The following is a 15,737-nucleotide window of genomic DNA, read 5'->3' on the forward strand; positions in this document are numbered from 1 at the left end:
AAAATCTCGAGTGTTTTGAGTTTAAGTAAAATTTTATTTTTAATATACACGTAAATAATTTTATTTTAATATATATATAAGTTTAATTTGGATACATAAAAATATATGAAACCGATTTAAATCTCAATTTATGTCTCAATAAATTTGATTCTATCCAATTCTGCATATTCGTAATAAAGCAGATAATTGCGTAGATATTAGTTTGGCCGATTCCTTATAAATTATACGTTTACATTTAATTATATTAAAATAGAATTAATTTAATTCCTTTTCACATCTTATTGCGAATTAAAATTAAATTTGATGACTGAAACAGATTTTTTCAAGAAATCTGCTAACAAAGATAAAGAGAACTTACTTTAAAAATCGTCTTGTGGTAGACGAGAATAGAATCGTTTGTTGGTCCGTGGATAAATCTACTCCAAAACACCTTGTAAAACGATATCGGCACGTCCGATGTCGGTTTAATCCACCGTAAATTAATGCGCAGCTTTCCACCGACAAGTCGCGCATTGGACAAGGTCAAGTTCAGTGGTTCCTTTGGATTCCGCGGTTCTACAACCGACCGAGGACACGCGGTAAGATCATCGCTTCTTCACAGTGCAATGCTAATTATAATGAAACTTATATGCTTTACGTATATATATCTTACAGTGAATATAATAAAGAATATAATTTCTTGCTGCAATAAACCGTAGTTGCATTTTGATTAATAAAGATCTTTTTTCTCTTCTTATATGATACTCATAGAAACTTTCTTGAATTAACACACGCAATATTGTCCAATTTAATCAATTAATTATATTGATCAATCTCTAATGTAATGTAAAATGGTATTCAGTTGTTTATATAATAATGCGATGTATATTTAATAAATAATTTTATTGAATCGCAAAGTATGATTAAAAATATTACCAAAACTATTCACATGTGTACAAAATATGTTCATAAAAATATGGATAAATGAAGTAGTAAACTAATCATTCTGATTTGGGTGATTTAGAATGATAACCGTGTAGATGTGATTTCTAGCTGACTCTTCATTTGCTTAGAAATGACCGGAACACTTAATCCGGTTCTGCATGATCCGTCGATGCGCGAACCGTACATTATATTAATTAGTTTTTCTTTTTTATCAACCAAACCCGTTTGATCGTAATGGAGGCGGAAAATTCATATAAAAATTTGTTAACGATTCACTTGAGATCCACTTAAGATAATAATTGACACTGTGATTTATTTACGCCTTTATTAATATTAAGCTGAGACACGTACTTCTTACCGTGATCGCCTTTTCTTTTGCCGAATTCCATTGTACCTTTCGATGGGATTTTGCTCTCACGTTAGCCATTGGCCTTCATTCTTTGTGAAGCTTAATTTGCGTGCGAAAGATCAACATTAAGCAATACTTACCGCGGCGATTTGCGCAAGCGATTAACGCGACTCAGAAACTTTTCACCGCGGGTTAATGGCCCAAATTCCAAGTCAACAAACAAACATTCCTCAAACACGAACGTACCCGTAAACGCAGGTAAATTTTCTTTAGTGGAACGTTACGCATGTCGACCTCGCGTGAGACGACTTGTTCCACAAGTTCGGACAATCAACGATAATAACTCTAGCCTTCCCCAACATCTTTAAATTGTTGTTTTCTCGTGTCAATTTAGAATGCAGGAATGACGGACTCAAACTTCTCACGAAGACTGATTGGTTTGGGCTGTTGATGAAACGTACACTTTGGCGGATGATAATAACCATATATTAAATAAAAATGTAAAACTTGTTAAATTTCCAAATTTTAGGGCTGATTATTCCAATTTATATTAGGAAGCTTTACTCGACATGTACCTATTATCTGTCTCTATTTATTTAGAAAGAAAGATAAAAAATAGACATACGTCTATAGGTAAGTTTACCAAGAAGTTAGAACAACCGGACCTTAATTAACCATGACTATGTACTTTTTATGTTTGCTAGTTTGGTTGAGTTTAGAGCAGTTTGGTTAAGTTTTTGTAGACTTATGCGCAGATTTGTTCTTATCTTGTTTAATTGATTGTACCTTTCGTTTTAAAGGGTCTGGAAGGCTGTGAATATCCGCGTGATCCATTTTCATTGACAGCTGCCACACGAAACTGATACCAGTGTCCTGTTTTTAGCGTACCTCGGAGAGTCACGTGCGGCTTCGTCGACACGTGACATACGGTCCAGGAACTCAATCTGGATTCCATGTACCTGGGGCCGACTAGATGACGCTCCTCAACCAGATATCGAACATCCCTGTTGTTGACTTCGGCGGACATATTGCTGACACCCGACCTGCTGTTGCGCCATGTTAGAAGTATGAGATTTCTCTTTTGCTGTTGTATCTGTAGATTTTCAGGCACAGCTGGTAGATCTAATTTTAATTTAATTGGAAATAATTATTCACAATAAGTAATTTTATAATAGAATTAACGAGCTATCTTTGTAGATTCTTTAATTTAGAATCAATACGTAATGAAAATATTAAAATATCGTTTTTTTATCAATAAAAAGCATTTTATATATTTATTAAATATATTTGTAATTCGTTTTTGAATTATAAGTGAATCAAAATAGAGTTTACTTAAAATATAATAAAAAAACATTCTACTGTTTACTTACATTTCTGAAATTTAGTTCTCGAGGTTTTTTATCTTTATGATTCTCTTTTGCAATTTATAAAATTGCTAGTCTGCATGGTACAGATACGAATGAGAAATAAACACAAGGCTCACAAAATAACGACTGCCACACTGACCGTTTCGACTGTCCAAACCGATGGGATGCATGCACGTGATGCCGCAATCGTGGGAGCAACACTTGGCCAAATCCGGACAGCGGGAGTCGTCGACGCAGGCGATCAAACAAGCGGCTTCGAAGGGCGTCATGGACATTCTCTCGGGACAATAACCAGGTTTCGTGTAATTCGACGCCAAGCAATTTGCCACGCACTATAGCATGATGACAAAAGGTATGATGAGAAAAGGTTCGTCTAAACATATTCATTGTTTTCTCCTTTCTATATCTAATATTACCTTCCGGACACTTTATCGTCAAAGAATGTATGTATATATTGTATATGTATATGACACTTGAACATTGTTCAAATTACATTGGAGCTGCTTCCATAATTACCATTCATTTTGAAGTAGCTGATAGGTCTAAGCCTATATAATGACATTTTATCACTGTCATCGTTATCATCGAAAACACAATTGACAGCACGATGTACGAACAATTATAATGCAAAAAAGGTTGCTAATTAAATTCTTATCATGGTAGTGCTTCAATGAATAAATGCACTAAGTAATATTGAGGGAATAAACTTCATACCAACGATTCATGAGGCAAAAAATTGTTAATTAAACCTGATTAAAAGATTAATTATATTTGTTGCTGTTCTAAAATCTGAAACAGCCAGTAAAATCCGCGATATCATGGATCTCTTACAAAGTGAATTGAGAATGAAACATATTACGATATATACATATTTAAGCATGTTAAGATATTTCACGCAAAAAATTTTCTTATTTTACTAAAATTATTATTCATGAAGACTTTAAATTTTATATATCTTATTTTTATTGACTTATATTGCTATTTCGCCCGACTCATGCAAAGTTATTTCTTCGCCATTTCTTCAACGGGGCGGGTTTATCAAGGCCGACTCAAACTTCATCGCATTCCATCTTAATCGAAGTGCTCTCAATCTGCCCTCCATCCGCAATTCGATCCAATCCCGTCGGTACCGAAAAAGATACGGCCAATCGCCGTGTAAAAAGGAAAAAATAAAAATACAACAAATCGCTGCCGATGTCGAGCTCTGCCGCGATTGAGGAGCTTCCCTGCCATTTTCGTGGAAGCCAATCCTCGCTACATAGTTACGAAACTGCCGCTTCTCGATTCCGTTCAAATGCGAAATGCGAGTCCGGATTCTTTAAACGAGCCCCGGGGCGTATTCCTGATCTTCAGAGGACGAAGATGCCCCTTCATATATATTTCAACCTAATGCGCGTTCGAGTTCGCGCGCGTTGCCGTGTTTTTATGCCGTCATCATTTCCGTACAATGTAGACGTGAGAAAGCCGCTCCGGCGAAGTCGCTCGAAAAAAATGCAACATTTAAGATAAGCGTCGGCGACGCTGTAAGACGTATGATTACAAGCATAATGTGGTGTTTGCAAAGTGCGTGTCGTTAAGCTTAATAGCGATTGAAAGCAAATTTTCAAAGTCTCGTTATAATAAGTATATCGTATCAAATTTCCACATTGTGATAGCTTCATCGATAGCTTCATCGATAGCTTCATTAAAATAGACGTGTCGCGTACGGCGAGAAAGGAAGAGTCGCGGGGCCGTTGTTTGTGACTTTAACGCACGTACGTTTCCTCCGTAGATCTATGCCGGATGTTGGTTTATAGACTGTTACATCGTCTATAGTGACACGTGCGATGGGCCATAAAGAATCACTACCAGGAAACGCATTATTTTCGTTATGAATAAACGAGCTCGAGACTGAAACTTGATGCAGTCATCGAATTTTGTGATATATAAAGTGCAATCGATATATTCATCAATAAATTATTCCAAATAATTATAAAATTATGACTTTTTATATTTTTTATGAAAAAATCTGAATTATATATCTACAAGAAAAGTACTGCAAAAGATAAAGAAATTTAAAAAAGTTTAGAAATAAAAAGATTGTACATATATGAGAATGTGTAACATTTAAAAATATGCCAGCTAAAATTTGTAAATTACGCATAATTAATTTCTTAAACACGATAGAAAGGACACAGGAAAAAGAAAAATCTACTCCTTTTTTCTTTTGAAAATATAACTGTAATCATAGAAAGTACTAAATCAATGCTATTCCAGAAATTCAAACGGCACCCGATACAGTTCTGACGGATTCTGCGGTAGGTCCTAATAAAATTTGCGAAGTGATGAATCGCGAGGTCTTCCCGGAGCGGACCCCAGAAACATTCTTGGGAACATTTACTCGTTGTCGTTACGGTCGCGACATATGTCATTCGAACGGTCGGGGAAACTGGTTCGCTTACTTATTGGCCTACTTTTTACAGAGGGAAGCGAACACGCCGAGCGAAGCGGCACCGTACCGGACCGCGTCGTCGACGGTGATCGCCCCGGGGGCCGTTGACCAACTAATAAAGTTCGCAATGTGAGGGTCGCATCGCCAGTAGCACCACAATCAGTATTGTTAACGAAATCATACGTATCGCGTTACCCCTTTATTATACCTGCTCCCTTTCTCTTTTGGAGACTCCTCGGGCACCGCCCGAATCGACTCCCGATGATACACTGCTTCATAGAGCGGAACCATGAATTCAGAAATAATCAAATTACGACATACATATTTTTTATTTTGTATGTACAAAGAAAATTAGAAAACTGTTAATTTTTACTGTTATTTTGAAGATACTTCGAGGAATCTCGTGCGTTAAAAATCTTTAAATAAGAGATCTAATATAATAGTTTTTACCTCTTTGTATATAATATTTATTTTATATATTCTGTAAAACTTTTAACTTGTAATTTATAAATTAGATAACTTATTAGATTGAATCAAACAAAAGAAAAGAACTTCTCTACTTTTTAAAAGAAAAGAAATTTGTAATTGTAAACTAATATTTTAGACATTTTTTTTAGTAAAACAATATATTTTTAGTAAAACAAAGATATGTTTGCATATGTTTGTTATGTCGATGTATATACCTTCTATTTCTAATCTCTCCCCTCTCTCTTTCTCTCTCTCTTTTTCTCTCTTTCTCTCTCGACTACATTTGCTACAAAAATACAGAAGCGATTGGTAGCTTTGCTTCCGCATTCCGTTGTGAGATGAGATTTGTTGCAAATCGAATATTACACGGGAATCGTAGCATATAATGTTAGTAAAGTTTATGTCTATTTATTATCAAGTTATTTTTCATATATTATTAAGAAGGTACTTCAGTTACAATTTATTTTATGAAGAAATGCGAATTACATATATACAAGAAGTACTGCAAAAGATAAAGTAATAAAAAGAGGTTTAAAATTAAAAAAACTATATATAACTATATATACGCGTAATATTTCAAAAGTATGCCATTTAAAATTTGTTGATTACTTAATTTCTTAAATATAATTATTATCTCACCAACCTCGTCCATATATATTCATAACTTAAATATTCTTTATTTATTATTGATGACCGAAACAGAATCTGTTTTTTTAACTTTAAATAAAACGTTAATTATAGTCTAAAAATATGTAGAATTATTAGAATATAAAATACGTAATATTATATAAACAGTTTGAAAAATTATGAGAAACAGATCTCTGTGTACATGCACAAAGGTTTTAATTTATACAGGTACTATTTATCATCGACTAGAATTTCATTCTCTAGCAAAGTTGCGCCGGTATGACTTGGCAATCTATGAGATATTATCAAAAGCTATGGAAAAGGAACACTGTTGCATTCGAGGCTCTTATGCAATAAATACCGTTATTTATAGTACAAGATAAAACGTTGTTTATTATAAGGATTGCTAACTATTTTGTTCGTAATATTTCTGACTAAATTAATAAAATAAAACATTATTTTGCATTCAATTTTGATTAGTTACAACATTATTCTAAAGTAATATTATTTTTTATTAATTCAATGATTTAAAAAACCTATAAAAATTTAATTTTAACAAGTTAACATTTTTTTTAATTATAGAAATATGTTTAAAAAAACTATGATAATTTAATTTTAATATGGGCAACTTATATATTATATTAAATCTATTATTAGAATTTGAACACAAAAATAATAAATTCTAGCATATATGTTTAGATTCATCTTATTTTATATTATTTTTTATACTATATTATTTAACAAAAACCTTTTTAATGTTTCTACATTTATATTTATGAAATAAATAACTTGTATAATAGTAAAAGCTGTAGAAATTCTTAACAAACAAAACTTGTGATAATATATCGCCATATTAAGACTGATCGTTAAATTTAAATCTTAATCAGGTTTTTCAACATGAATTACAAACTTTTAAAAAAATTAAAGATATCTTGCTCTGTGATTTTTTTAGTACATATTTTTTGGCATCAAAAGAAATAAGTGGATAATTGTCGGTTGCACCGCACTCGCATCGCGAGTGATAATCCGCCCTCAGGACGTAACAGGGTGAAAGAAGCAGGCCGAAGTGCGCGATGAAGCGTCGTCACGGTCGAAGAATTAACTTTGTCGATGCGCGCCGAGATCGGCAAGTGATATCCGAGGCGATCACGCGGATCAAAGATGTACAAGAAGGTTAACGAAGTTCACCAGTTCTCGCTTTCCTGTCTCTCTCTGCGTCAGCAAAGTGTGCATCGCCCTCTTTGTCGATCATGCCGAAGGCGCACACAAGGACCGATCTGTTCCAGTCGAGAGCTTCTTCGCTAAGATTGGAGCGCGCGGCCGTCGTGAAGTGATCGCGAAGATTAGGGTATGGCAGGAGACTAATGTAGTCCGCCATGAAGATCGGCGATAGTGTCGATCGGCAATACTGAAAAATCATGCACGCCGATCCTTCCTCCGCCTCCCCCGCGAAACCGCTTTCTTTTCGTCTCTCTCTCTCTATCCCCCCCCCTCCCCCCTCTCTCCTTCTTGATCTTTCTCGCATCGGTGGACTACCCCAATTAAAGACTTCGCGAACATCGCAGTTTGAAGTATTCATTAAGATCGATATAGTCGAGGCGGCCTTCCACCGAAGTTCATCGCGAGAATTGGCCTGCCGCCGATCGCCGTCATTAAGAAAATTATATTGCCCATTGGCGATTCGCCAGCGTCGTTTTCCTTTTGCTTCGTCTTCTTTCTCTTGTAGACTTCATTTCTCTTCTTACTTATTCTTTCCCTCAACGACACCGATAATTAACAATCGAACCGACGACGCCGCGCATAGAACTTGCCCGGCGAGCAGTGAGTTTCCGGTAGAGTTCCCCATGATATAACGATCGCGCTAACGAAGTCGATTGTCATAACAGCGGTTTATCTTTTTTTTTTTTTTTTCATCAACATTCTAAAAGACGCCGCCGCTTTGATACTGAAGGATTCATGTCTGCTCATTAAATGTTACTTTCAAAATGAAGTTTTGCAATGACAGTTATGCTAATGAAGTTAATTGTAATAATAATAAACAACAATATAAGCAACATTTTTATCGCCCGATCTCTTCTGTAATTTTATAATACTACTACGCAAAGTTACGACCGGAATTCCACTTTGACCGCTATATTGATAAAGTTAATTATGATAATGATACTAATATTTATGTTTCTCTTCTGTACTCTTCTACATTTTTCCTGTTAAACGATAAATAATTAGCATTCAATGAGGCGACGCGTGATTGACATCGTGGAATTTATATTTATCGGGGAAACATTTTTAGCAAAGTTCGGCAGCCGTGATTACGTCAGTTAATTATAGCAACAGTAAACGCTATTAAAAGAATGCGGAAGATTACGTAACGGGTTGTGCGCAAGGATAAAAATACGGCGCTATAAATTCCGATGGAACGTGCGCAAAATATCCCGATTGGAATGACGCTTTGTGGATACTCTGTGAATGCGCTTCACACACTAATCGACTTTGACGCGTAAACTAATGAGTGATATTTTGCGGAAACAAAGTTGCAAATTAGCACAAATCAAGAACTGCCGTTAAATTAAATTAAAAATACCAAATTTTCAAATATTTAATAGAAATAGAAACTGAAAAACCTAAACTCTATTTTGAAAACACAACTAAAAAAAATTAAGTACCCATGTAATTCAATTGATATTTTAAATATCGTTGTACTTTAATTGAAATAATTGAAATCAGAGACTAAAATAGTCTCTTAATTTTATCAATAAATAATTATGCATAAAAATGAGATAGACTCAAGGGATGAATTCAGTAAGAGAATGAAGTAGATCCACAATTCGTTTATCTTCTTCACTGCACGTATAATCACATGCACTAATAAAAATATGTGTTGTATTTGTGACTATAATTGCATAGTAAAATAATTGTAGTCAGAAATATTTTTATAGTAATTATTACTATAATATAAGTTAGAATAACTATACGCTATATTTTAAAACTGTATACATTATAGTAAAAATTTTTTCATAGTTGGCACTGTAAGTATATATTTATTACTAATATTGTTGTAATAGTTATTATAAAAAATGATATTCCTGACTATTTTACTATGTGTAATTATAATCAGTAATATTTTTCTATCAACATATGCAATACAGCTTACAAATTACAGATCCATCTGATTTCTGCATTTCTAACCGTTTCCGTTATCGCTTTTTATCTATAATCAATGTTTGTTAGCGCCAGGTATATTCGTGTGGCACCGACCGGGAATTAATTTCGCCGCCAAGGATCACTGCTTCCGCGGTATCAAAGCCGGAAGCGGAAAGTTTCGTCGGCCGCCTCGCAGCCTCCGCGGAGTTTTCGAGGAGTGACGCGCGCGCGCGATGCAACCAAGTGCCATCGGGAAGATTGATCGTCGGTGCTTCGGGATAAGAACCTGTTTTCGATAATGTCGGAAGATACATTTCTAGTGTGCCATAGGCGCGCATCCGGACTTAGTGAGTTGCACGGCGGCGGCGGCGGCGGCGGCGGCGTAACTCTTTTATAGGCCATTACTTCGGGACTTTATTGCTGGCCGCCAGTCAGAGCTCGGAAACTATCTCTTCGTCATTCCTCCTCGTCCACCTCGCCCTCTCAACCGCCTCCACCCCATCAACGGCTCACCGGAATCATTTCGGAGCCGTTTGCCATAATAACGTATGTATATACGTCGGCGAAAAGTATCAGTAATAAAGCCTCACTGCCCGCCACCGCGGCGAGTTCGCTTACTGGTAAGTAAATGGGATATTGTCGTTCGTATTTGCCGTGACGTTATTGCGTGACTAACGCCTATTAAAATGTCTAACCTTAAGGGTTCTTAAATAAGAAATTGGACACCGTTTAGGCACCGTTTTGATTAGTTTGCCATAATGTTCAGGACGCTTAAGATAAAACGCAACTATCACGTTCTACCCTAAACGTTTGTCCGCCATATTTATGACACGGGGTCCAATCTCTTATTTCAGAATTTCTAGTTTAGCTCTCTCGCTATCCGCATCGTGAATATATTTTATTTCACTTGTGTTACGCGAACGAATAGTTCTGGAGAGTCGCAAGATCCTGTTGCGGACATCGAAGGGGTGCAATTCAGGTCCGATAACGTAGCAAGACACCCCCACGAATGAAAACACTTTTGATATTAACTTCCTTTTTGATAAAAAAAAAAGTCGTAATCCTAACGTAATCCGAGGAGGGAAAAAGTGATCGCGATTAGCGAAATCGCACTTGTGAGGAACTTGTCGTCGAGAAACGTCCGTTCTAGGGCACGGCAGGTTTCTTCGGGCAGATGACCCAAATACATTGTTATCGATCCGCCGTTGCTGGCTGCCGAATTAGCATCGTCCGAGTCAAGTCCCACGGCCGGTGGCACGGCGTGCCTCGTAAATCGTCGAGCGTGACGATGAGATTCAAGTGGGCGCGGACCCAGGGACGCTCGGATTCGCATAACTAATTACACGCGAGCGAGAACCCGCAAAACCTGGACAAGCCCCGGATGAATCATCGACGAGCGCGTCTGCGACTCACTCGGGGAGGCGACAAAGCGTTGCGGGAACCAGTTTATTTAGCGACGCTATCGAGTGTCGAATCGGCCATCGAAATTAAAATCGATCTCCACTCGAACAGCGGCGTGCAATATAGCGCACTGATTAATCGAAACGATTATTCCGCCTGATTGCGACGCGCAGATCGATGCCATAAGCGCCAACAGCGATCGAGTTCGCTGGGAATAATGATTCTGTTTGTGCGGTGCTAATACTCTACCCTGCCTTTAATCCTTCCCAACTGAAATATTAATTGTTATTATGTTCCCCAAATGCTTACGAAATGATGTTTTGTTTATAATGCGTTCCGGACACGCGCGCGCAAATACAAAACATTCAACGTAATTGCAATAAAAAAAAAAAAACAACTTTAACCGTTAATAATTTTGTGTTGAAATTTAGTAACATAATAATAAAAAAGATGTTACACAGACAACATAAAATTATATATAATCATTATTTAAAAATTATTAAAAGATTATAGTATTACCATATCGTTGGTAACACACACAATGTATCTATTCTGCACGTTCATCTTTCTTATTGTCCTTCTCTTAGAGATAGAAAGAGAAAAGATGAACTACACAAGAAGTTTAGCTAAAAAGAAATAATATTACTGATATTAAAATAATCCCCCTTGTATTCTCATCCTACATACCTGGTCAGGCTGATTCTCACCGCACTGGGCGTCGCACCTGGCCACTCTAATGGAGTCGTACTCCTCCACGTATCGCGTCCACGATGCCAAACATCCTGGTAGCAGCAACCACCACGGCCACCATTCTACAAAGATATCGTTTTATTAACTCTTTCGCACCTAGCGGGCGAAATTTTATGGGCGCATTTTTTTTCCCCCTTATCCGTAATACGCAAATGTGCGGCTTTGGGAATCGATATATTCTGGGTGGCGCGCGTCCGAGTGATCCTTAAGTAGGATAAAAGGATGCGAAAACGGCTCGCGTCAAAGTTCGTTATGCAATAATGATGTACGTTGAGTTTCTGGATGACGTGCAATTTTTTTTCTCCGCAGTAAAAACAAACAAAACTCGGAGGACTGGCTACTTAACGGCGCTTTGCACTTTCCCTGCGTGCGTTCGCATCTCTCCTTGCTATCGGTATTACCTCCCACGACGGTAATTCCGAGGAAGCGCGATACGCATACATGCCGTTAGCATATTACTCGCTCGGATAGCTCCGAGTCCCATTTGGTCCGTCTTAGGAATTCGTCCTTTTTTTTGCGGCGCACTGGGCGAAAGAACAGACCGCGGACGAGTCACCCGCTCCGGGAGAGATTGTTTCTTTATTTTAGCAAAAGTACGATTCATGCGGTCGCGTACTTGTTCGTTCGCTCGATCGCTTCGATCGCGATCGCAGGACATACGCTACCTGCGCCGATCCCACGCGCCTCCTCGGAATTCTGATTGGGGACTTGTCGGCAAGAAGGTAGCAGGGGATCGCGATCCGCTTTTTCGCCATTCGCGTAAATGCGGAAACCGGAATGATACGACGGAGATCGCGAGAGCCGCGAGGATAAAGTGAAAGATGCACCGGGCATCGGTGACGATCGCGATTGATCATACCTATACGAATAAGTGGATAAAGGCCGTGAATCGAATCTTACACGAATATCACTAAAAAAATATAACAAACGTTCGTAGAAAAAGATAGAAGTATTATTCAACAAAATTTAGCAATTAATAAATGTATATTTATTATTAATAATAGTTTTGCTATTCAAATTAATCTTAAGAATATTATCAATATTTTGCACACACACATATTTTACACACACAAATACACGCACGCACACATACAAAGAAACTTAATATTTATATCTTATAGTTGTGTTCTATCCAGAGTTGAGCAATAATAAATTGAAAGTTAAATAATAAAATTAAAAAGTTAATAACTTTTTACTTAAATTAGTTAATTTTAAATAAATTAATTTTTAACTTTAAATTTACCAGTCATTTTTTAACCACATAAACTTTAATTTATTAATTTTTTTCTAAGTTAAAAATGAATCTATGTAAAAGAAAACATTATAAGAGAAAAATACATTTACACATAAAAACAATATTTCTTACTTATTTTATAAATTTAATATACAAATAAAAAATTAAATTTATTCGATGCTTCATATTATAATTGTGCAATCTAAAAAAGTATGACTTTCTGATTTAATATAAGTAATGCTTTTCAAAATTAATTTTTAATTAAATTTTAACATAATTTTTAACTTTGTTTTTTGTTTATGTAATTTTTAAAGTAACTAAATTAATTTTATAAGCCATTAACTTTAACTTTAAAAAATATTAACTTTCACAACTCTGGTTTTATCATAGTTTATATTTGCGATCGTAATATAATTTATAATATTTCACCTCTTATTTTAACATTTGCTTATAATTAACATTAACTTAACACCAACGGTGATTTTAATACAAATTAAACTCGACCTGTTACGTAATCGATCAAAAAGAACCACCCTTGTCGGTGACTTCAATGCCTGCTCTTAACGAGAAAGACATGGTCGTCCTCCTGAAAGAAGAACGAGCGAGGAAAGGGTCGCCGATTACCAGCGACAATCGGATGAAAACATAACAACCTCTTAATTTTTTGTCTGCTGTCAATTCGCGCGTTTAATGACCTGATCCTGACCCGTTAATTAACGCGAATCTCTCGAAGATGATGGGCCGCTTATTTAATTCCAGCAAGACTAATGTATGAACTTATCATAATTAATTCCTATTATTTTATCTAATTAAAGAAAAATGTATTATTGTAACATTATTTGCAAAAGCTGAAAATCTTATTTATCTAAAGCTAATCTTTAGATTAAGAAGAAAACTTTAAATTAAATAGACAATTTTTTGCACACACATCACTTTATACACTGAAAAATACATAAAATATGAAATACTAAAAGTAATTCCATATTTTATGTGCCTCTCGTATATACAGAACTAATTTAATTTAATTTAATTTAATTTTGTTTTACTTAATTCTAGACAAAACTCAATACATTTGTATAAATAATTAGAACAGAAACTTGTATAATTGATTCCATAGTAGTGTCTGAATTTATTTTTTAATTTTAATTTTCAGTCGATAATTTCATTCAATGTTCTTCTTGTTTCTCTCAATGTTTTTTCACGAGAAAGTACGTCATGCATCTCTAAGAATGCACATCATCCGATTTCTGAAGAAGGAAAAAGTATTAGTCTTGCAATTATGCATGGTAAATAAATGAATACTGAGATTATTGTGCGATATTTTCTTTTTCTCTTTTTTCTTCTTTAAATTATTTTAACATTATATAAACATTATATATTATATAAAAATTATTATCATTAACTTAAAAGAAATATTTGTGTCTTATTATTAATTAAATTTCTATGGATTCAAAAGAGAAAAGATAATATAAGGATATTTGCAAAGATTCTCTGATAAAATTAAATTAATAATTTTACTTTAGTAAAAAAATATTTTTTAGATGACAAGTTTGATCTGCAATTTTGTAACTTTTCAATCGTTAACTTTGCGTTTTTTTGGAATAAATAAAATACTGTCGAAGGTATACTACCGAGAATCTTTGAGTTAAAACGGTACTTTGTCAAGACCAGCGCCCGTAAGTGGTTCTTGTCAATCCACTTTAGCTTTTTGTGAATATGCGAAATGTATATCTCATATCATGGTATACTATTTTTAGAATTTTTTTCTGTAACATTTTTATGAAGCTTTTATTTCTTTTCTTTAATTAATTATATATATATATATCACAAACAATAAAATATCCAAAGCGACATCTTTATTGTTATGTGCATCCTCCGTTGAATGATAAACGTTGATAAATATGCGTCACATTGTCTTCATTTTACAACCCATTATATCCCCCATACGTACTTTTGAGGGTGACCGGTACTTGTAGCCTTTGCCTTCTCTTCGCGGGTTTAGCTGACGGATTGCCTACGTGTGGCATTGAATTGCCGGGAAATCTTCCGGGAGCAGCTTACCCTCGGCCCGTGAATTCTATCTCGCGGATTCCTTCCTTCAAACGAACCTCAAGGATCACTCCTCGGAAGGGATGATCAGAACGCTTTTTAGTCACCCTTCTTAGAGGAGCCGCAAACGGTGCATGGCGCCAGCCCGCTCTAGGTGATAACAACCGCGGTGTATATCGACGATATCTAGACCCTTCAGGGGTCTAATCCGATCCTATCGATCAGCCACGGTAACAATTCCCCGTTCAAGACTAAACCCGTAAGACCGAACCGAAGCGTTCGAACTGGGATCGGGCTTACTTTCCTGTGCAGTCCGATCCTCCTTCTCTTGCCCTCCTGGCGCACTCTTCTCCTACTCTACACGCCGGGCCCACACCACTTCGTTTCCACCACTCTCTACCGCCACCGCCACCCATCGCAATGACCAAATCATTAACTTCAGGAAGGGTCCTGGCTCGCGCTCGAGTAAGGAGCACACACGCAGGGAGTGCATTCGCCGAACCGACACGACGAGAACTTCCTTGCTATTCCTTTCTTTCTTTCTTTCTTTCTTTTGTGTGTCCCTATCGTATTTGGGTAGCGCTCTTCGACCCCCTTTCTCGAGGCAAGAGGGTTCTCTCTTTAATCTCCTAATCGTCCTCGTTTCTTCTACTTTACATTTTAACCGTAAAAAAGGATCTATCTCTTATTTTAAACAATTATTGATTTTAAAAATATAAGAGTTTTTATTTATATTATTTATTTTGTAATATCGTACAAATTTTTGCAATTTTAATATTGTACAATTTTTGTATACTGAAGTTTGAAAAAATATATCTGAAAGAATTGATCTATCTTTTAAATAGCTTTTACAGATATCTATGCGATTTTTAATTTGTATTAAATATATAATTTAATTTTAATTTAATTTATATTTTATTATATATTTTTTTTATCTGTAATAATTTACACTGGTAAAAAAATAATGTCGGTGTTTTGTATTGTTTGTATATGTAT

At 35.7% G+C, this 15,737-nt stretch overlaps 1 protein-coding gene across 1 annotated transcript; it reads right to left on the minus strand.

Annotated features, from left to right (window-relative positions):
* Positions 1 to 358: 358 nt before the first annotated feature.
* Positions 359 to 15,724, minus strand: LOC114255170 (anosmin-1; the record flags this gene model as incomplete). The annotated part of the gene is given in 5 exon segments (XM_036291965.1): positions 359 to 555; positions 2,060 to 2,395; positions 2,780 to 2,972; positions 11,396 to 11,520; positions 14,644 to 15,724. Coding segments are annotated over 5 exon segments (927 nt in total), but the record flags the coding sequence as incomplete, so codon positions are not given.
* Between the last annotated feature and the right edge of the window lie 13 nt (positions 15,725 to 15,737).

This window comes from Monomorium pharaonis, chromosome 9 (genome assembly GCF_013373865.1).
Source record: "Monomorium pharaonis isolate MP-MQ-018 chromosome 9, ASM1337386v2, whole genome shotgun sequence".
Lineage (NCBI taxonomy): Eukaryota > Metazoa > Arthropoda > Insecta > Hymenoptera > Formicidae > Monomorium > Monomorium pharaonis.